This window comes from Clytia hemisphaerica, unplaced genomic scaffold (genome assembly GCF_902728285.1).
Source record: "Clytia hemisphaerica strain Z4C2 unplaced genomic scaffold, Clytia hemisphaerica genome assembly, whole genome shotgun sequence".
NCBI classification, from domain to species: domain Eukaryota; kingdom Metazoa; phylum Cnidaria; class Hydrozoa; order Leptothecata; family Clytiidae; genus Clytia; species Clytia hemisphaerica.
The window spans coordinates 883,598-907,687 of NW_027103473.1; the positions used below are offsets into that span (position 1 = coordinate 883,598).

At 37.5% G+C, this 24,090-nt stretch overlaps 1 protein-coding gene and 1 pseudogene across 1 annotated transcript; both read right to left on the minus strand.

The window, feature by feature from the left end:
- Positions 1 to 687: 687 nt before the first annotated feature.
- Positions 688 to 7,688, minus strand: LOC136798495 (uncharacterized). Its single transcript, XM_067055119.1, has 4 exons — positions 6,876 to 7,688; positions 4,000 to 4,824; positions 3,007 to 3,102; positions 688 to 1,437 (listed from the first exon to the last, which is right to left on the minus strand). Exons 1-4 carry the CDS (start codon positions 7,515 to 7,517, stop codon positions 958 to 960), a joined length of 2,043 nt encoding a protein of 680 aa, XP_066911220.1. The 5' UTR covers positions 7,518 to 7,688; the 3' UTR covers positions 688 to 957.
- A 9,212-nt stretch (positions 7,689 to 16,900) lies between these two features.
- Positions 16,901 to 21,747, minus strand: LOC136798481 (uncharacterized; annotated as a pseudogene).
- Between the last annotated feature and the right edge of the window lie 2,343 nt (positions 21,748 to 24,090).

A 24,090-nucleotide genomic window follows, 5' to 3' on the forward strand; every position in this document is an offset into this window, starting at 1 on the left:
AGAAGAATTAGGGCAAACAAAGGAACTTTCAAAAATATTTATCCAATAATTAATAAGGCACACAAGTATTAGGTACCCTAGAGTACGCGTAAAAACGAAATATAAAAATACTAACTTTTCTTTAAAATATAAGACTTTTAAAAATGTAAATTAGGTACAAAAATTGACATTTGGCACATTTTCATTAACCGCTCCTGATTCTAAATCATAAATTCAAATAGAATTATGAAAATGCTCGAGCAGGATGCTCCAAGAATGTTGTATTAAAGTTTATCATACAAATTTATCACGAAACCAAAGATTAAAATTTCAAATTTAGAGGGATACGCAAACAATTTTATATGATTCTCGTTAAAACTCCAAAGACTTTTTGAACACAATTAGTATTTTTTGTGCATTGAATATCTATCTGTGGAATGCCAGTTTTTGAAAGAGCTTTCTTTTTTATAATAAAATTAGCGTGTATCTAAAGTATACTCTGTAAAATAAAATCTTTATATTAACTTAACAAATATTAATATTAACAAGTGTAGGCTCATTTAAATGAAAGGCCTAAATGTGAAAAATTCACCTTTCATAGTTACCTACTTCAAATAGAGGCGGGAAGACAAAAGACAGAAAACAAGATAAAGTTTTGCTAGTTTAACCAGTGTTAAACTTAACTAGTGTTAAACTCTGATCCACTTATGATTGACTCCATAAAACATTTAAAATCCATACTTTCATCTGTTAGCGCATTGCGAGGAATAGCCAGCATATCAGAATCCATAATGACGGAATCATTCTCCTTATTTTCATTTCCAGAAAAAAATCGATAAAATTGCAATAGTCAAAAAAAAGAAAACAAATAGAAACAAAACAACCTAAAACAACTAAAAAATCAAGAGTAAAATAAAAGAACATCTAGAAGTAGAGTTTTTTTCCAGTAAAGCAAAAATAGAATTAGAAGTCTAATGTCTAGGAGGAGTTGAATCCTGATCCATCTATAATGGCTTTGATACAGATTCCCAAGAGTTCATCCGTCACAGAATTTCGTGGAATAGCAAGTAGAAAAAAACACGTGGAAGTTGCAAAAGCTGTACCATCAACAAATTTAACTTTTATTTTCCTGTTTCTCAAGGCAAACAAGGTTGGCGACCCCGTAGCAAAAGTTAAAAGTTGTTTCAACTCCTGGACACTAAATTCTTCAATGGTGCGTTTAGTAAGCAGTTGTTCTTCGTTGCTACCATTCACAAATTCCAGCGTAGCAACAACATCATCGCTTGATAATTCTTTCTCACAGACAAAGAACTTCCTCATTTCATCAGGGTGTGATTTGATTGCATCAAGCACGCCAAGTGTCTGGAGGCCTTCTCTTAGTTGATCAAGACTGCTTTTTCGTCTGATTAACACATCAAACACCACCATTGATTGTAAAATCTTACTTTTAGTATGTTCCTAGAACAGAATAAAAAAAAACTTTATACCCTCAAGTTCCTGATAAAAGGGAAGAGGCAAATTAGGGCAGAAATAGGCAAATTAGGGCAAAAATAGGCTATTTAAGACAGAGTCCTACTGGGTTGGCTCCCCTACTAAAATTCCGGATTTTTTTCGATTCCCCCTTGTTTAATATCCCCCACCATTTATTTCAATTTTTTTGGATTGGTTGGGCGTGGTTAGGACCCTTGTTAGGGGTAGCAACCCAAAAATTTCAATTGATATGTGATTCTTAAGGGTTACTTAGACTACAGCAATATATTGCTCATCAATATATTGTTGAATATTGTTGGAATATTAAAAGCAAGTGTAAGAGCCCCGACAATTAATTGTTAGCGAAATTTTATTTACTTTTAACGTCTCGCAATTAATTGTCAGGGCTCTTACACTTACTTTTAATATTCCAACAATATTCAACAATATATTGATGAGCAATATATTGCTGTAGTCTAAGTAGCCCTTAACACTATATGGCCACTTTTTAATAGGTACCTGGGAATTCTTTTTAATGTTTTGATTCCAACATCCCCTAATTTTATTTTCCTTTATTTATCCTCGTTAAATTTCAAATTTTTCACTTTCCCCAAATACTTTAATACAAAAAGGGTCAACTTCTGCAGGATAAAATTACGCGGATTTGGGTGTCATCCGCAAAAATAAGTCCCAATGGAAATTTGAAAGATCCTCATCCCCGCAACAAATTTTTCTTCAATATAAGAAAATCTTAAATACTGAATAATGTATTATGAGTTTTGTTTTGCTCTTTCCTCTTTAGATTCATTATTATCGTTCCTCGAATCCCATTCTGCGTGGAATCTTCTCGTATTCGAATTTTTAACACTATCAAAAGTAATCTATAGAGACCTAAGCCTGATCATCCGAACTAAATCCCTGCGAAAAATTAGCAAACCCCTCATCTGCGAGATTAAGTCCCCCGAAATCTCAAAATTTAGCAGATGAAATATAATCCCCGCAAAAGTTTATACCAATTAAGTACCTAAAGAAAAGGGGCGAAATCAGAATGATCCCCCTTTATAAAGGCGGGGAAACAATGACTAGAGCAAATCTTTCTTTTGATATTTTATCTGCTCGTTATTTCACCAGCCCTTTTTCCAACAGCCCTAATTCTGCCACAGGTTAATTTTACCCTTACGCCAATTAGGGCTGCAAAAACAACCGAAAATTGCCAACTAGGCATCTAAAAAGGCAAAAAGGCCTGTAAAAAAGGAGCTTGAGGTAAAAAAGTTAAAAAATATTTTTGCTTCCAGTTCAATGGGCGACAAAAAGAGCCGCATGAAATTTTTTTCTCCACATATTGATCCCAAAACTCTATTTCAGATTTCATCTTGTAAACAAAAGGAACGTGATTACTAGCTCACCATGATGAATTGGATGCTCGAGAAGAAAGGTTTAAGGTGCAAACAAGTGAACAAAATTTTAACACAAGAAAGCTAATCATGTACCAAACAACTAAGTATGAAAAAGTCATAAAATTAGGTTTGACAAAACTATCAATAAGGAAAAACTTACTGTAAGGACCGATCTTTCCCTTATCTCATCTATGATGATACATAATGTCTCATCACTTGATAGCTCCTCCAATTCAGCAGTGTCAGCGTTGCATATCTGTTTATATAGAAAAAAAGCACAAAATATGAAATTCAACTACCCTGTGCACACTCACAAGTACTAACCCCATAACAGCTCACTATGTTGCCTTGGTGTTTTCGACCAGATTTTGGATAAATATTAAAATTGGATCGCACAATTGCACATGAAATCAACCCAACCCTTTCTTTTTGGTTTCAGGCAAAACGGTTTACACAGATTTGTTTACATTTTCTCATTAACCTTGCCTATGCCAGAGATCCACTTGAGAAACCATGAATGGAGCAATCAGGATCTGCTCAAGAGATTACATGACTTAAACTAGAAAGAGATTCATTAAATAGTGATTTCATAGACAAGTAGCCAATCTCTAAGTTGCAGAATCGTTTTGTAAAAATCTTTGAAAATTTTTTTTCAGTGGTGAGACTAAGGTCCTCAATTTAAAGTTTCTCAAGTACAATCATATGCAATCTCAAGGTGATTTTGCATGTGACACCATGCATCCAATTTACAATTTCTTTTCACTTCTTTGGGAAGGAAGGTATCACAATTTGAAACATACAATTAACTTCAGTGAAAAATCCTTTTCCAACGTTGGCTTTGTGAGTGGGAGAGTTTCCCAATAAGAAAATATTGAGGTTTACACTAGGGGTGATTTTAGATTCGGCTGAGACCTCATTTCTAATAGAGTGAGACTTGGAACTCCTTCAGGGGACACTATGATTTAGAGCTTTTTTCAACAAAAATTCTAGATATCTTGGCCTTTGCTTATTCTTAGCCTTATTGTAAAATTTTTGCTCTCAAAAAGTGTAGCTAACAAATGAATAAACAAACAACAGTAGTATTAGGATCTCAAGGTAAAACAGTGTATGCACTGTAACGTGACAGTGAAATAATGAGTATATATTTAGTTACCTTTTTGATAAGATTCTTGTAGACTGGGCTTGCTACTTCTTTTGAATCAATCCCAAACAAAGAATCCTTGATACAGCCTGTCACAATGTAAGTGTAAATTGTAGGTGCCAGATATGGGAAACCGTCTCCTCCCTGGCATATATAGTGGGAAATTATTTTTCCAACCATGACAAAGTTTTCATTGATATACGTTTCAGCTGTTGATACAGGGAGCAACATTGGCAGTTCCCCTTCAAAAAGCTTGTTGGTTACAACGTAGGGATCTGAAATCTGCTGGAAAAAACTTGTGTAAAACTGACGGAGTAAGCCACCGAGATCAACCCCAGGTCCCTGCGATGCTTCCGTCGAAAAGATGATTTGTAATGGTATTCCAAAATCCAGATTTGGGTCTTTGTACAGAGTGTATACATTATTTACAAGAGTTTCAGGATTAACATGAACAATTGATTTCCGCTTTCCTGCAAGTTGGGCGGTCAGTTTTTTTTCGATAGACACTGGACACAATTCCTGAGCAATTATGTCTGCTGCTTCATCAAGGTCAGATGTCTGCGAGAGTGCAGTGTTTACGACATGTGTGGGTGCACCAGGAAATACTCCAGTCAAAATTTCAAAATTCCTGTCTCTGCTCCCACCAAGCTGCTGCGAAACATTGGTTCTGCTACCACCAGGTTGCTGTGAATCATTGACTCTGCTACTGCCAGGTTGCTGTGAATCATTGGCTCTGCTCCCACCAGGCTGCTGTGAATCATTGGCTCTGCTACTGCCAGGTTGCTGTGAATCATTGGTTCTGCTCACGTCAGATTGCTGAGTGTTGGAGTTATTGGCCTAAAAACAAAGAAAGATTTTGTTCATCTTCAAGAATTTTCTCAAAGTTCTCACAGTGCAGGGGCTTATGTATTCTCGTGTGCACCATATTTGTTACAAGCAAACTAACTTTGGATCTGATGCCCTGACCCCTCAAGGGTCAAGAAAATTTTGGGTTACAAAATTTTAACACCCCTGTTACAAAAAATTAAAGTCGTCAAATCTAAAATTTTTTTTGTTCCATTCGAAAGAGCATGAAAAACCGGTAAAGAAAAAGGCCACAACCTATATCTGAAAATCTCTATATCTCGAGATATTAAGAAAATAAGGCGACATGACGTCATCTAAAAAGGAAAAATGGTCAAAATGAAAAAACTTTTGGTTCATTTGAGAGAAAACCTTCCAAGGGAACAAAAAAGATTACTACGAAAAAGTTTGAAAATCGTTTTGAAAGAGGCTTTTTTATTTTAAGTTTTGCCTGTAATCTGCTGGGCTGGGCGTGCCCAAGCTCCAACCATAGAGATCATAAATAAACCCTAGAGGGTGTGTTTGACATGAGATTTGATGGGAGTTTTTATCAATCTGGTATCCAGTTGATGTGGGTCACTTTAAAAAATTTGTTCAATGTCAAATAGCAAAACACTACAAGGTCATCATTTTCACCCACATTGACTGGGTACCAGAATCAACAAAACTGCCATCAAAGCTTTAGCTGGGCCGTGATTGAGTAACACCCTCTATAGGCTGCGCGCATCCCCGAAATTGATTTTGATATAGGGGATGCGTATCGTGTATGAAATTCCCGTCCGAGATCTACCCCAGAATTGGGGTAGGCAAAATTTGCATAAATTTACATAATTTCGTCACATCCAATCAAAGAAAGAAAAAAATGAAGTCATTGTGTTGTTGTTTCCATAATTATAAATTTTTATTCATGGAACAAAGAAAAAAAGAAGTCATTGTATTGCTATGACGCATAATCAAAAAAGAAAAAAGAAAAGACGGGGGTAAATTGGGACAGAAATATTTTAGACGATACGCATCCCCTATATCAAATCATATCAGAGGGGATGCGTGCAGCCTACACCCTCTAGGGTTTATTTTAGACGCCTGTTTATACTATGTAGAAAAATATAGAAACATATTACCAAAATTTGTTCCCAATTCAACAATACTAAAAACCCTGTTTCTTTTTGTGTTACAAAATAACTATTCTTTATTCAAATCGACACTATATAAACAACTATGGGGAACCGCCATGGGAACAAGGCTAGCGCCGGCCTACGCGGATTTATTCCTTGGAAAATTTGAAGAAACACATATCATAAACAGCCCATTCAATAGTTACATCAAGATTTACAAAAGGTTCCTAGACGATATATTCATAATATGGAACGGAAATAAACAAAATTTACTTGACATGTTCAAAAATATCAACAGTGTACATAAACAAATAAAATTCACCATTGAATTCTCTAAAACATCCATTAATTTTCTTGACACCACAATATACCTGGACAAACCTACAGACACATATATGAGTAAACTTTATAAAAAACCAACTGATACAGACTCCCTTCTACACTACTCGCCATACCATCCGAAACACACCTTAATTAACATTATATATACCCAAATACTTAGATACAGAACAATAACTACAGACAACAAAATTAAAAAAAAGAACTAATGAATCTTAAATCCACCCTTCTAAACAGAGGATACCCAAAAAACATAATCAACTCGCAATTATCAAAAATAAAAAATAAAAACCAAAAAGAATATCTCTTTAAATCAAAACCAACTCAATACTTTCAACTAAAGATTTAAAGCAAAATGGTTAACGCTACCACAACACCAATAAATTTCGAAAATGAAGACGGTAAGACATTAATATTCTCCTAATATACTTTGAAATACCTAAGATTTCTTTTGAGTTATGCCACCATTCAGCTGTTAGTGTTTCTGCTACCTCATGGCTATATTTCCCAAATTTTAGACTGGACTGTTTTGTAAATTGAAGTATGACTTTTTGCCATATGTGACCTAAACATGCTCAAAATCTTGCTCACCTGTTGAAAATTTCGCAGAACCTGTGGTAGTACTCTTTCATCATCATCATCTTCATCAATGTTAAGATCGATGGGTGGCATTCTTTTCAATCGTGCATAAATTTTTCCTTGTCCTGCTAACTTCTTTAACTGATCGTAGTCATATGAGAACCCTGAAGCAACAGATGGGGCGTAGATTCTATTTTTATACCTTTTCACAAAAACAAAGTCATCATCTTTGAAGGCTATCTCTCCTCTACAGGATCTAACAATTGTTGTCCGTATTTCTGATTCCAACATGTTGCTGTGTAGCGTCAGCATGGTTCTGGCACAAACTAAAACCTCAGCAAAAGGGTAGTTTTCAATGGCATCCTCTTTAGGAAGCAACATTGTGAGTTCGTGAGTACTCTCCTTAGGAGCTTTTCTCTTTCCTCCAGTCAAAATCCGATTTGGATGAGCCGGGGAAGTATTTGTAGTGTTTAAATTGTTGGCACTAGCAGCTGCATTTCTAATCAATGATCTTGTCCTAGCAACCAAGTTTGCCATGTTTGATGGATTTGGAGGCAAAGGAGATGTTCGAGGAGGGGGAGAGCCAACCATCTCTTCCACCCTCTCTTCCACAACATTGCGAATAAATGTTCTTAATTGGTCATTTTCTTCCATTGTAATTCTTAAATGAAATAGATATGAAAGAGAAAAAATGATAAAAATAATATTGAATTAAAAATGCTTCTAATGTATTTTCCAAATCTTTTCAAACACAACACTTTTTCACCAGGTAGATTTGATGGCATTTGATAAGTTCAAGCTGGTTTTTAATTGTTTACCTTAAGGGAAGAAAATTTTGTGGCATTTAATTTAGCGGTTGAAGGCATTTTAAGTTAGGCTAATCTAGCCTCAAAATATGGAATTTAGAGGTAAAATTTCCGAACGTAAGATTTGTGTTTCTCGGCATTTTATTTTGCATTTGACACCCAAAACCGCAAAATTAAATGCCGCAAAAATTTCTTCCATTCAGATATGTTCTTTCTACTCTTTTGCCTCTTGATGTAAATCAGACTTTTAATTTCGCAAATGATAGAAAATCTGGGAAAATAAATGCTGTAAAATTAAATGGAAAAAGCAATTTTACAAAATTACAAAATTGCCATTTGAGGAGCAATGACCCCCTTTGGAAATTCTTAAAAAATGTACCAAAAAACCCTCAGAAAATCAAATTGGAAAACCTCCTGGAAAAGCTTGTCTATAACCAGACGGTGCTAATCAATAAATTCGATTATCGAAGTTGTCAATAATGATTGAAGTAATTGAACGACCTCTTATTGATTAACAATTGAATTTCAAGTACCAAAATCTCTCAGGTGGTCAGAAAGCTTTGGAAAACTCTGTTCCAGTAATTTTTTTTTGATTTTTGTTACAATCCCCTGATAAAAAAGTGCTACGACCACCCCCAGAACTGAAATTTCTTTGAATATGACCCTGCCGGCGCACCGAACAGTCTGGTGTTAAATACCGGGAGCTCTAAGCACTGGACATGCATCAGAAAAAAAATAAATGTGTCACCGAACACTTCGGACTTCAGACTTCCATAAGTCTGGTGTTGGGGTTGTCCGGTGGTAAAAAGTATTCTTATCAAAATGTCCGGTACCACAATATCCGGTGAGCTGGCAGGGTCGTCTTTGCATTTTCCGGGCCATTTTCAATGTTTCAAACTTAAGCTCGGTATTTGAAATGATTGAAAGTTAGCGCTAAGTACGGTACAGATTCGTTAGTGGATGCGAGCAGCCTATGATTTACCGTATTCTTCCAGTCAATCAAGCTAAGTTTCCTGGAATCGAAAAAGTTATGGTAAACCTTTATAGGGCAAACTTTTTCATCACTTGCCTAGAAATTTTGGTCTGGTTCACCGACAGCCTGGGGGTGGATAGTTTGGCATGTGTATATCAATGTAAAAAACACTTCACGGGTCTCCTGTCTAGTTTACTGTCAGTAATTCAAATGATGTTTGAATGGTGATCGATAAAATGTTGTGTAATCAAAATGATCGAAGGTAATTCAATGTAACCAAGCCCCCGCGCTCGATAAGATCGATCATCAGAACGGCTCGATGACGGATCGATATGTGATCGATGGATTACTTATCGATCCGGATAGGAGATCGATAGAAGATCGATACTCAAGATTTTTGGACCAAGATCATTAATCGATTACCTATCGATCGTTTATCGATCCATAATCGATAAATATACGTACTCGATATCCGATCGATAATAGTATACCAAAAGTATCCAATAGTAAGTATTGATAATCGATGAAAGATCGATCGGCAATCGATCAAAATATGGATCGATAAGGGATCGACAACGGATCGATACTCAAGATTTTTTATGGCTCAATCCTCTATCGATCTCCTATCCGGATCGATAAGTAATCCATCGATCACATATCAATCCGTCATCGAGCCGTTCCGATGATCAATCCTATCGAGCGCGGGGGCCTGGAATGTAATCAAAAGTAATTGAAATGATCAAACAGTAATCAAAATGCTCGAACGAATCGAAAAATGGTAGAAAAAAATACCAAAATAGTTGTGTGGTGTGGGTATTCGATTACCGATAAAATCAATAAGTGGTCACTTACCACCTTTGATTATTATCGATCATTATTGATTACTTCGATCATGATCGAACATCGGATTAGGACCGTCTGGTCTATACCCTTGTATATGGTCTAAAAATGGAAAAGCCCAATGAGTCTAGAACAACAAGCATTATAAAAACATATGCAATTTGTTGCAGTTTTGATTCTGGATTTCATGATAAAAAATCCAAGGTAGAGAAAAGAGGAACCCTTACAGGAACATATACCATGGCCAAAGATCATTTCCAGACTCTAACACCCTAACCTAGAAAAATATGATGGTATTCAATAAAATATTCCTACCTTTCTTCCACCGTCCACGTCCAACAGTCAAAGGGTCCCAGTCAAAGACTCGTTTTTTGAAACTGAAACGTGCTTTGCGAATATCGTCCCAAAACAATAATATTGCGGACCGGAATTCTTGTGTCTAGCCTGTACCATTCTGCGCAAAAAGACTGCGAAAGCAAATTTGAGGACCAGAAACACTTTTGAAGATTTTTATTCGTCGGGCATGCCCGATGAATATAATATATTCGTCGATGAAAATTTTTATTCATCGGGCATGCCCGATGAACATATTTTTGTGTTTTACTACCAATAATTTCATATTTTAATGCCCATATTTTTTTGATGAATATATTTTAATGCCCATATTTTTTTGATGAATATTGCTACAGAAACTCAACCATAGGAACTTTGGTTTTTAATGTGGCTAAAATGTGTAGCCGTATCGATTCATTTAATGATCCCCTTTGTAATCTAGCATAAACCATCTCAAGGGGAAAGTATTGTTGCTCGCAAAAACGCCTTTGAAGAAGGAGCGCGTCACAACATGTCAATCCCGAGAGACAATTTCATTTTAGAGAAAATGACAAGATATAGGTAACTCGCAAAAACGTCTGTCACATTGCTGTTTATCTTAAAATGTATATATATAAATGGTAAAATTAGCAATAATATGAAATATAAAAAGATATTATATTGTGAGCAAAAAAAGGTAACTAAGTTCAGCATAGTTCGAGAAGCGCGTCATCGCCCATAATCTTGTATCCAAACCCCCTCGTTTTTTAGACATATGAATCTTTTGGATCATTTGATTTAAAAAAGTACCAAGCCTTCCCAAAGTTATCCAAAAACACAGAAAATATCTTAAGTCTCAGAATACAGCTAGACAGCAGTATCATCATTTTAATTATATTCTATTTGTGTTTTAACGTTAACAATTATTTTTAGTTATTTAATATATCTTTAAAGTATTTCACCCCTTTGTGAAGGGTTTCAGATGAAACAGCAATGAATAAGTCTCAGATAAACAATTTGAGGAAGTCATAAATGATCTAATTGATCATAAATATATCAGAATCAATAATCCAGGATACTGATGCAAAATCAATTGTTATTGATGAGGTATCAATTACTATCGACTACCTTTCGGAATTGGTTCTGACGATTAACAATCGATCATTATTATCAATTAACTTCCAGTGTATCGATGGTAATTGATTTTTCATTAATTGTTATCGATTTGTCATCAATCATCCATTGATTATTGATTTTGGTTTTCAATGTCACATACTGTGACACAAGCACCATGGCAACACAATCCGAATTTAATAAAAATCTGATCAGATGTTACCAAAGATTACATGTTAATTCCCAGAAAATACAGTTTGTCAGTTTCTTGATTGACAAACACAATGATGAACTCTTAATATACGACACATACGTACAGCTACTTAGCTGTGAAACTCACACAAAAATTTTAAAATAAAATCTTCAAAGTCCAAAAGGTTGATTAAAATTTTTACATTGAACTTTTACTAATCCAGAAAAAGTGTAATAATACCATTATATTAAAAAATGTTTTAATCATTGGCACAAGAAATTATGTAAAAATCACATGGACTAGACTCTCACTAAATACAATCGACAGCTTTCTTTCACTTAATAACCAACCAAAAACCAATTGATGGATTGGATATCAATCGACTTTGATACTCCAATTGGATTAATTTTCATGAGGATTAAATTTTGCTTCTTTTGATTGTGGTAAACATGTTTAAAGTGGTCCTTTCAGGGGGGGGGGGGTCAAGCAGTTAATCCAGAACATCATCCGTAGTAACTGATTTTGGATGATATTTAGGACCACCCACCCATTCTGACACTTAATCCACACTGGATTTACGGTTTTTCAGTCACAATCTTTGTATACCACCCCCTAAAACAGTCCACCGGGGCATTTTGGCATGCATTAAGTTATTTTAATTGATGTTGGTCGACTTTCTAAGTAATTTTCAATGCATTTCTTTTAAAGACATGAATAGCTATGAAAATATAAAATCTAAAGAAAAAATATCTAAATCTAGTATGAACAGGTAAGAAAATAAATCAAAACAGCAAAATGATAAAAGGCAGTAAGTAACAAAATATAGCAAGCGTTATTGCATAACTCAAAAAAGATTCAAATATCTCATTTTTTAAATCAACATTCAAAGTCAGTTAGATCTAGTTAGATTTGTGGTTTTAACTAGGCTGCAAACCCAATCTTTAAGTGTTCCCAACGATGTAGAACTTGCTTGGGGTTAGGTGCCCCACTCACCCTATAATTTTTTCAAATTGACATTTTGATAAAAAGGTTATACAAGCTCGCAAGCAGGCTGTTCCACCTGAAATATATTTCGCAAATTGTCTACCATTTTTAATCTGTTTTAATCGGATTTTTGTTTACAAAAAAAGGGGCGAATCACCCGATTTTATAACAGCTTGAAAATTAGTGAAAACGGAATTTGTAAACAAAGCAGGAGAAAGTTAAAGCAAGACTTTGATGCAGCTTGACGTTTTAAAGACAGAAGAAGAGGCGAAAACGAGCATGAATCAGAATAAATGAATTTTACAGAATGACAGAAAATGCAGTTAGTCCACTTTTTTTTCCCAGAATTCTTTCAGAGACCACCCCTTTGGCAGTTAATCCACTCTTGGATTAACTATATTTTTCAAAATTTGAAAATGGACCACCACGGTCAAAACAGGCATAGTGTTTTGGATTAACTGCTTGAACCCCCCCTGGTACTTTGACATTTTTTGAAATTTAAGGTGGCGGCCTACTGCCAAATTTAAAATCATTGAAAAAATAATTGAATTTCGATTTTTGGGTATTTTTAGATCCATTAGTCTTTCTGAACATCCCCTGAAAATTTCAGAGTGATATCTTTATCATTCAGGCTGCGGTGAGCATTTTTTTCCTGCTTGGTGCTTAAAAAATCCCCCTAGCAACAGAAAAAATCTCCTTTTGATGGAAATGATTTATTTAAATCAAGAATAGACTCTACAGAAGCTAGAAAATTGCTGTAATTTGGTTGTATGTGGTTATGTTTGATTTCTGCGTAAAACTCTCAAGTTGCCACCATTTTGTTTTGCGCATTGGGCTGGATGTGTGCTTTTAGTAGCTGACATAATGGTTTGTAGCAGATATAAATCCAAGCACAACATGATGTAACAAAGATGGAAATGTGAATTATAATGAACTGGACATAACTTCTCAAGACATACATTCTCATCTGACACCCACTACTCATAACCACCTTAGGTCTAGTCAGCTCATTGTCAATTCAAGTCTATATGAATGAAAATATGCACCAGAAAGGTTTTTATGGCTACAGAGTCATCCTGGACTATCAATGAACAATTTGTCACAGTTTTGTGGCAGTTTTCACCCAAATTTTATGTTTTCGCAAGATCACAACAAAATTTGCTTTGTTTACTGACTTAAGCGCAACACGTTTTTGTTGATTTTTGTACTGTGGCTGAAGAGGACCTTTTAGTTTGTATTTCGTTTGCGTTGTATCACACCGTTCAGCCTTTTAACACGGTTTGCATGTACCTTGTCAGGAATATCTCAGGATCAGATAAAGACTTTGACTTGAAATTTTCAGGGAAATTGTTGTTTGGCATGCAATGAATTGATTAGATTTTTTAAAAACTGATTTCCTGACTTAAAATCTCAAAAATCAATTTTTTAGGATTCAGACCCTCTGAAAAATATTTTTGAAAACATTTTCAATTCATTCTGCAAACTTTAGAAAAATTAGTCATTTAAAAAAGGAATTGACTTCATAGCTCAACTCAGTGTTTCAGAAAGTCTGACACAGGATATTTGGAATACCACCTTGTAAAAAAAAATTCACGGCTTAGACCTTGGGGCCGTCCCCGTAGTACGTACACACTAAGATGTTGAAAATCAAGTACCCCCTCCCCCTGTACGCAAGCGTACACAAATGGCTATAACCCCTCTAGTATGTACGTAGTTTTTCCCTTGTCCCCTAGTTCTGAACCGCCTCTAAAAGCCTAGGTTGAATGGGGTTAAGAAAACCTAATTATGACGTCATATACAAAAAGAAACGTAGAAATATAAGTAGTTTTTGAAGAAATTGGGACATGCATTAAGTTACCCGAGTACGTAACATTTCCATTTGACCCCTCCCCCCTGTCAAAAGCACAAGCTTTTGAGAAGATCCCCCTCACTCTTAGTGCGTACGTTCTATGCGGACGGCCGCCTTTTCAGATTTCCATTCAGACTTATTTTTGCGCAGATATCATCTGAAAAATCAAAAAAAAATTTCCTGATTATTAACTTATATACTTGATAATCTTTTTTAATTTTTGAGAAGTGAGGTTTGGTTGCCTATCCATTGAACAAAACATTGGTAAAAAAAGATAAAGCAAATTATTTATAGAACAGGCTTGATTCCCCATCACCATCAGTCGATATCCAATCAATCAATCAGTTATTGATTGGTCATCAATGGTTGGGAAAAAGTTATCGATTGTATAGAGTGGGAGAGTCTGGTGTAGAACTGAAAAGTTAAAAAAAAACATACCTGGTCATGCTTGTCAGTTTTGAAGATTGATGTTTTCAGTGTTCTTCTTGACAGTGTTTCATTTTATTCAGTTGTGATCCACCAATATGTCATGAGTTGAGTTGTTAAAAGATTAGTCCATTTTTGCTCAAAGAACCACAAAAATATCCTCCCCAGTTTCTTCGAGAATAACTGCAAAAGCGTTTCATACAGTTAATCAGTGATTTGTGGCAAGGATCATGATGTTAGGTTAAGATTTACTTTGAAATAAATTTTGCAAAGTTTGTACTTCGATACCAACCAGAACAAAATAGTTTCGCGCCACTCTGCTACCATTTTGCAAATTCTATTTTCTTACTTCGTGTAAAGACGGGGGTTACTAGATAGTTTAGTTTTACGCTGGCATTTTATTTTCTGCTAATTTCATGATTTTGTAAACAACTCTCATTCAAACGATGTAATTTTCTAAACTGTGAAAGTTATGGTAGAAATGTTTTTCTAATTTTACAATTGCTTGCTATCATAGCTTACATTTTATGTTACCCCCGTGTTTTTAAATCAAGAGTTTTTAAATTAAGACAGCTCGGAACACAAATCGCTCCTGGAAAAGTGCCCTACTGTAGAGGAACAGCTCATTTTTTTCAATTTTTTTCAATTTGCCAGCAAAAAAATTAGCTGTTCCTACTCCAGTAGGGAAGTTTTCCAGGAGCGTCTTGTTTTAAACTGTCTAAGGAGCAGCTCCGAAAAATCGACCGGAACAGCTCTAAATTTCCAGCTGGCTAATTCAAGGAACAGCTCAATCTTTCGATCTTTGTCCAGAAAAAAAAACTTAACTTCGACCGGAACAGCTCCAGATTTCCAGCTAGTTGGCTACAGGAACAGCTCCCAAGTTCTATATCAGTTGTGAAAATTACATGGAATCAACCCGGAACACATGTGAATTTCCAGCTGGAAAGCTGATATAGAGCTTTCACGATTTTTTCAGGGAACAGCTATGTATTTCCAGGAGCAAATTTTTTGCAAATTTCCCGGAACACCTAGGCCATTTCCAGCTGAGGGGGGTCTCCGGAACAGCTATTCCGTCTTTTGCCCTCGGTGGCTGCTTTCGTGTTGCGCTAGCAATAACTGGAACCATTTGAGCTACAAAAACATTGATTGAACTTGATCGAACTGCGATATAAGTAATCAAACTTAAATCAAACTGAAGATTTTCCGGTAAAGTTCGATTACTGTTCGATCAGGTTCGGTAATCAAACACCTAACCCTTCGATTTTGTTCGATGAAATTTGATGGTTCGATAACGAAAATCAGTTTGATAGAATTCGGTTGACATCGCCTGGGCTGGCATCGGGGAGGAAAAGCTAGAACTTTTTCTCTAACCAAACTCATTGAACACCAATCAAACTTCATCAGATAAAAAACTGTCGTCATCAAACTTATATAATCAAACTAATCAAAAAAATTTCTTACCACGTCAGGCACGGTAATCGGACAGCTATCGTTTGATTTTGTTGGATAGTTCGACAGTTCGATTACAAAAAAATGATTTCTGAATTTCAATTGACATGATTTCTAGGAAATACGTGGAAATACGTGGAAATACTTGCTAAAACTGACTGTTTGTCACAACTGGTTAACATTTATCACATCTGGTGAAACAAAAGGAAAAAAAAATCATACCTGTGTTGTTTGTAGTTTTAGTGAAGAAGAGGGCCATGTGTTGCTGTTTGCTGTTAGTGTTGTTATTTAACTCTTTTTGTACTATTCACTGAGCATTATCAATTTATTGGTGCATTCACTAACTACACAAACATAAAATACTTAGTAGTAAACGAAAAATAAACCTCTACAAAAGGCCAGAAAAATGATAAAAAATTATACAGCAGCAGCAAGTTTCAAGAGCATGTGCAATCAAGCAGCCATTAAAAAGTTCTCAAAATAAATGTTTACAAAGGCTTACACTTACTTAGTTACACTTCTTACACTAACGTATTTTAATTATTAAGAGAAGCGCTGTTTTTATCGTCCACCTTTAGAATATTGGCCGTAGTACACCCGCAGCCAAACACCCACGCCATAATTTGCGCCCCAAAAGTATTGCCTGGATAAACTACGGAATGTGAAACATACGAAAACTGAAAGATGAGAAAAACAAAAAAAACAAAAAAAAACAGCGAAAAAATTTTCACCCGCCTCTCACTCATCGCGAAACTATCACGCCACCTACGTTCCGCTCGGTGGAAATTAAGTATTTTTTTTTCTTCTTTATAATATAGGTTACACGGTACACTAACGAACAAATAAGGCGAAACACTACTGACAAAAAATAATAGCCTTATCCCCCGCTAGGCACCAAGAAGGGATATCGCCAGAGGTACAAGGCTATGTGAAAGAAAAAAAGTTTTTGTTTATAAAATTAATATAAAAAAAAACATTAAGAATAGTAAATAGATCCAAGATCATTTGAATATACTTTTTGTAAATATTTCAATGTTGGAACTAAAAGATATAAAAGAAATGATAAATCACAAATGTAACGTCTCTAATAGTTCTCTATCTCCCCCCAGTCATTACTGAAGGGAATGACGATAATATATACACGTGTGCGCAAGCCTTCAAATGAGAGGCTGGTTGAATGTTTCTGGATGTAGTTCCATAATGTACTAACAAAAGCTTGTGTCTGAAAGTCTTTGACGTACATAAATCAACAGTGTTCAACGAAAACTTGTGTTTGAAAGTTTCTCAAGTAAATCAACAGTGTTCAAACGAAAGTTCATGTTTGAAAGTCAGTAAGGTAGCTTGGAGGTTTACGAATACGACTTGATCTTCGTAAGGCTGGAGCTTGCGCGTTGGTTGTAGGTGTTGGATCCAAAGTTGATGTTGGTCCGTCGGAAGAAGGTGCTGCGGAGGGGTTCTTTGATGGATGTGTCTGCTCAGTCAAACGAGCAGGTGGTGTTGGAAATACACCGGGAGCATAAGTTGTTTCTCTTGGTGTGTTGAGCAGTTGTTGGGCTGTAGGAGAAATTGGTACCGGGATGTCGTTCCCGACGAATTGTGGTGTTTGATGAACAGGTACGTAGCGGCGGAGAAATTTACGATTTCTGGGAGTGACACGTCTCGATCCATCTACACGTACAACGTATTGGTCATGTTGTCTGACTTCGACGACAGATCCGGTTTTGTCCCACTTTTTTGGATGGGGGCCAATTTGGTTCTGCAATCTCACTCGATCACCAACACGGAGTGGGGGCAGGCGTCTTGTGTGCTGCTCCAACCGTTCAGCAATCTTCATGTGACGATGACGGAGTGCGTTCTCGCGGTCTTGGAGGACGTTCTGCCATGTGGAATGTGGTAGGTATTTACCAGGAAGGATTGGAATAAAATCTTTGATGGGACGGCCAAATAAACACATGGCGGGTGAGAGCTTGGTGTCCTGGTTAGGTGTGTTGCGGTATTGTAACATTGCACGTTGGAATGATTCGGTATCGAGCTCCCCATTCGGTCCAGAGTTGTCAGTGAGCATTCGCTTGACGGTCTTGACACCGATTTCGGCGCGGCAGTTGCTGTGTGGGAAGGCAACAGATGAACGGCGATGCTTGACGCCCCAATTCTTCAGAAAAGTTTCAGTTGATGACGCGGTGAATTCTGGACCTCCATCAGATGATAACTCGTCTGGTATTCCGTAGGTAACAAAGGAGCGTCGGAGACAATTTATCAGGCTGGTGGCACCCTCTTTGGACTCTTCAACGATGGGCCAGTTTGAATATCGATCAACACATACGAGGTAATAATGTCCTTTGTGGTGAAAGAAGTCACCACACAGATATTGGAAAGGATACTCTGGGTATGTGAGAGGCGTTGGTGGAGCAGATGGTTGCGATGGGGCGATGCGGTCACAATGGTTGCAGTTGTTACGTTGTTTGACAATGTCTTTTGAAATACCAGGCCAAAAAACAGACGAATCAGCTCTGGCAGTCATGGATGTGACACCGTGGTGTGCCGCATGCAGGGCAATCAGGACGGCTTGTCGAAGCTGCTTGGGAATGATGACTCTGTCCTTGTAGAGAGCGACACCATCAACGGTTGAGAGATGATCTATGAATTGATGGAATGGTTGAACTGAAGCTGGAATTTCGTTTTTGCTAGCTGACATGTTAGAGTCGATGAAGTCAATAAGCTGTTTCATCTCAGGGTCACTGGCTGATAGTAGACGTACTTTGTCCCAAGTGATCGATTGGATTGATTGGAGAGTATGGTTGGATACATTGATGGGTGCAATGTCATCTTGGAGAAACAATGGTTCTGGCGAAGGATCACCCGTCGGATATCTTGACGTTGCATCAGATGCACGGTGTTTCAGTCCAGGGATGTGATACATGGAAAATCGATAGCGTAGGGTGAGTTCTTTCAGGTTCTCAAGCCGGTTGTTGGGTATGTCATCCAAAGAGCGATTGGTGAATAGACCCAAAAGTGGTTTGTGGTCGACAGCAATGATCAGTTCTTTACAACCAAGGACGAAATGTCTTGCCCTATCAAGGGAATACGCAACTGCAAGAGCCTCTCCTTCCACAGGTGCATAGCGTGATTCAGCCGGGCTGGTGAAACGACTGCCGACTAGAACGACTTGCCACCCATCTTTACAGCACTGTGGTTTGATACTTTTGCACGAACAATGTTTCTGATAGAGTAAGAATCCTACACCGGTTTTCGACCAGTCGGTAGCAAGACATGTAGGCAATCCTTTGTCGAAGATCTTAACGCCTTTTTCGATTTCGCTAACGATATGCAGTTTCGACTGTTCAAATGCATGCTGGAGCTCGTCCGTCCAGCAAAACGGAGTCTTTGGTTTTAACAATTCACGGAATGGCAACATTGTCTCTGTCATACTAAAAGCATACGAAACTTGGTTTATGAGCCCGAACCATGAACGAACGTCTGTTATGTTTTTTGGTGTCGGGAAGTCAGTGATAGCCCTTAGCATGGATGGAGCTGGTCGTACAGAATCAAGGGTGATCTCGAACCCCGCAAATTCAACAATGTTCTCTCCAAATTTGAATTTCGATGGGTTTTGGATTATCCCATTCTTTCCACAAATGTCTAACCACTTGCAAGCTTGGTAAAAACTAGCTTCAAGGTCCTCAGACCAAAGTAATGCATCATCAATAACTTTGATCTTATCAGGAAAGTCTGACACAATCTCGTCGAATCTACGCGAATAGCCGTCGCCGGATGCTATGTAGCCTTGAGGGAGGGTTTTGTAGCGGTACCTTCCCCAAGGGGTGATAAACGTTGTGAGATGGCGGTCCTCTTCTCGGAGAGGTACACTGTGGTAACCGTTCCAAGCATCAGATACGGTTTTCCTTTTGTTTGTAGGAACGGAGCGCACTTGATGATACGGTGATTGCGTGTGATGAGTCTCTCTAGAAGCATGTTTATTTAGCGGTTGAAAGTCAACAGTTCGTCTTGGGTTGCCATTCTTTTTAGCGCAGACAACCATACGGTGGCACCATGTAACGGGTTCTCCTATTGGTACTGGTTCAATCACGCCTAAACGAACGTCACGGTCTAGATTAGCTTTGACTGTGTCTTGCCAGTGGATGGGTACGGGTATGGGAGAATGATGTGCAACTGGTTCTGCCTCTGGGTCGATCATGAGTTTCATAGGAGGTGCTTCCATTAGTGGCAGCGGCTGATGTTCGCAGGTATTGAATGTACTATTACCATAGTATTCCAGTAGAAAGTTCTCTAATTTGTGGCGGTTCTCATCTGTGGCTGGAAAGGGAAGTTCTGTTGGCAAGGGTGGTGGGAGGGCTCTTCTTGGGCAGCCACACTCTGAAACAATGTCCTGAGGGATGTTGATATCTGCCAATGATAGGGATTCACCGATAGTAGGGAAGGTTTCGGAGATGATACCCAAGTCTATGCACGCTCCCCGACTCAAGAAGAACTTGTCGGACTCGTTTGTAACGTAAACGAATTGTTTTGTTTCCTTGATGGTACCATCCTCACGTTTTCCTGACATTTTGAGTATAATCGCACCAAGGACTTTGATTGACTGGTTGTTTGCTGAGTTGAGTTTCATGGTTGTTGGAAGAAGGTCCTTCTTGTTGAGTCCAAGACGTTGGATGTGTTTGAAACTGATGAGGCAACTCTGGCATCCCGTATCGGCCATTGCTCGGACTTGAATCGGTTTTGACTCGAAGGCAATTGGTTTGAAGCCAAGCTGGAGGTAGTCTTCTTCGGCAACTTGGATGGACAACGGAATGAAGGGCTGCGATTTTGACGATCGCTTTTTCCAGGTGTTGGTCGACGGATCGTAACAATGGTGAGCAATTGGCGACTCTGTAGAAGCGTTGGAAGAAACAGCACATAGGGTATTGAAAACACTGTTGGATTCTTCTTGGATCGAAGCATTGTCAGATTTCTTTTCCACACGTTTAGGTTTATCCTTGCTTCTGCACATGTGGTCAAAATGGTGAGGTCTGTGGCAATATCTGCAAGTGTGGTTGAACGCAGGACAAGAGTTTCTCCTAGACTGAGACATGGAGTTTGTACCGTGACCAAACGTGCCATTACCAATACGAACATTTAGAGTTTTTATCAACTTTGTCAGTCTTATCAGTTTGTGAGGATTGTTTCAAAGTGTCTCTTTTAGATTTTGAGTAGTTACTTCTGATGGCAGCAGCTTGATTGTTTAATAAACGATTCGCTGATCTCTTGCCTGCCTCTTTGGCTTCAACAAAATGAAAGACTTCCTCTAAGGTCATGTCCTGATTTGTATGACCTAAAAGTTCTAATTGAATGTCAGGATCAACAATCCCACGGCACAAAACATCACGTAAAATTTGTTCGGTATAGTCTACTACAATGTTACACTCATCTCCTGGGCAATCGATAACGTATCTGCATACTGCAGCTTGTCCCCGGAGGCGGGCACCGAAAGCACGAATAGATTCATCTTGGTCCTGATGCATGTTGTTTAGAGCGACTCGGGCAACCATAATATTTTCCTCTCGGACTGCAAGTGATTTGATAGCTGCTAAGATGTCGTCCTCTGTCTTTTCGGTTAGTGGTCCGACAGAGGATCTCGTTAAATCTTTACGTAATTGTTCCTCGCAACACTCAAGCAATTGAATGATAATTTCTCTTCCAGCGACACGTGTGGCTTGTTTATACTCATTCCATCGGGTCAGGAAGTACGTCCAGTCTTCAGATGTGCTGGATGATACGATTTTTGGGCGCTTGACTTTCTCCACCTTGGTTGTGCCTTGACCTGCTTGGGCTGGACCGTTATGTGTCGAATTGGCGTGGGCGGTGATAAGGGCTGCAACAATGACTGCCTCTGTGTCTGGGGTGGCATAGTTGCACCCAGGGACGGGGCAGTTAACAGACGGCATATTTAACCCTATTCATACTAGGCTTTTAGGGGCGGTTCAGAACTAGGGGGGGCTTTTCCTGTACCACCCCTTAACTTTTGATCTAGTGGGTCTTTTTGGATGAAATTTGGCACACAAGATCCTTGTGACGTAAGGTAACTTTTGACAAAAAAATTTTTTGATGACGTCACTAATCATGCCCAAAGTGAGTAAAAACCGAAAATTTCCTTTGTTCTTATAAATAGCTATTGTATTCTAACAAAGGCTTTAGAAAAAAGTTGCCTGAGTTTAAAATGCTTATTCTATCCTAAATATTCAATAAATTACGGTTTAAACGATATATTTGACAATGAAAATAAATTTGTATTGGAAAAGTGTCAATTTTTGTGACACCTTACTGTCAGAAATGTCATCATGCTCAAGGTGTGAAAATATTTAGGTGTCAAATTTTTTTTTATTTTGAAGCTAAATAAAAGTTAGGAATTTACAGAAAATTTCATGGCAAAAGCTCTATTATTTCAGGAGCTATTAGCAATAGTTTGACCTCCGAACAGAAAGAGCCCCCCCCCCTAGTACGAATAGGGTAAAACCAAAAGTTCCAACATAAATAGATCCAAGATCATTTGAATATACTTTTTGTAAATATTTCAATGTTGGAACTAAAAGATATAAAAGAAATGATAAATCACAAATGTAACGTCTCTAATAGTTCTCTAAATAGATGAAAAAGGTGAGCTATGATTGTTTGAAATTAAGATAGTTTAAAATAGTGCCCCACTGAACCTACCGGTTTCATGCATAAAAGTAACAAAAGAACAAAGAATTGCTTGGTTTAGAAGTGAAGACAGGCTTTCATCACCATATAACAAAAGCCGACAAAATGTAGAGGGTTTAAGTGGGAAAAAAATTATGCCTAAGGTATGAAGCTTGTTGAATAAAGATTGTCTTTCATGGGAATATATAGAGCAATGCAAAATAAAGTGTTGTGAATTTTCAACAGAGTTTGCCCGACAACCACAGAAAGGGTCTAAAGTATCACGAAAACCGTGCCTAAACTTGTGCTCATTGAGATGACTGAATCCAACACGAAGCCTATTGAGAAGGACAACACCTGGTTCGGTCTCAAAAATTTATAATTAGCTTTTTTAAAGGTTTTAATGGAAGGTAGATTTCTTATATCATCGTCCAGGATATTCCACTGAGATATGCAGTAGGGAAAGAAAGTGTTTCGGAAACGTTCAGTCCGTATATTAAGAGGATAAATAGGATTTCTTGTTCTCAGAGCTATGGGTGCTATAAGCCTTGCCGGCAGGTAGTTATGTAAATAAGACGGAGTCAAGTTGTTTATAATTTTATAGAAGAATGTCATTCTTCTTGCAAAACGCCTGTCAGCAAGCATAGAGGTATAAAGAAAGACAGGAGATGAATTTGTCGGTAATTGGTCGTTAAAGTCTTTTGATTTCTTTTATGTAATAAATCAAAAGAAATTCTAGGCTCGCCCGACGAAATACGACTTTTTAGTAGAACTCAAGTCTGTTCTGAACATTCTTACTATCAGCATCGAAGATTTCTAGCCTTCTAATATACGAGAATAAAATAAAATTTAGCTCCACGAAATAAGTTTGCGTTTAATTTTGGCATCCATTAAATTGTGTTTTGAAAAGATATTTTCTCTAGCCAGAAAATAAAAAGTTCTTTATAAGCACACACAATTTCAGACCCAATTTGTAGACAAAAAGTCGCTGGAGAATTTTGGAGGAAAGTATTAAGCAATAGGGTTCACCTTGAAGAAAATGTTGATCAAAAAATCTTGTCATTTGATGAAGGATTGCAAAGTTTACAGGCCCTTTTTTAGTCCAAATATTTTCTTACACCAATGTCAGAAACAATGAATCTCGTCTCATCTTATTTCCAACACTTAAGTTAGCCAATAAGATTTCACCTATCAACAAAAGAGCTTATTAAAAATGCACGATATATGAGATTATGAGCATGCATACCTCGTAATTTTTTTAATCGTAGGGCGAGCATGGATACAATAGCATACTTCTCCTGTTTCTTTATACCTCCATGCAGCAAGGCTTTCAAGACCAAGCTCAGAGTATATTTTATCCTGAGACGTTCCACGAAAACAGCCTGTGATGGCTAAACAGGCATTGTATTGAATGGTTTCCAGGAGCATTAGCAGGGTTGAATCTACAACTGAAATAGACTTTTACAGCTTGTTTTGTTGGGTCAGGGTTAAATGACATCTTCCATTGACGAGCCCACTCACTTATCCTGGAAAGATATCTATTCAGTGCCTCAAGACTCAAAAGTTGATCCAAGACTAGAGAAAATGATGAAGTATCATCAGCAAAGATT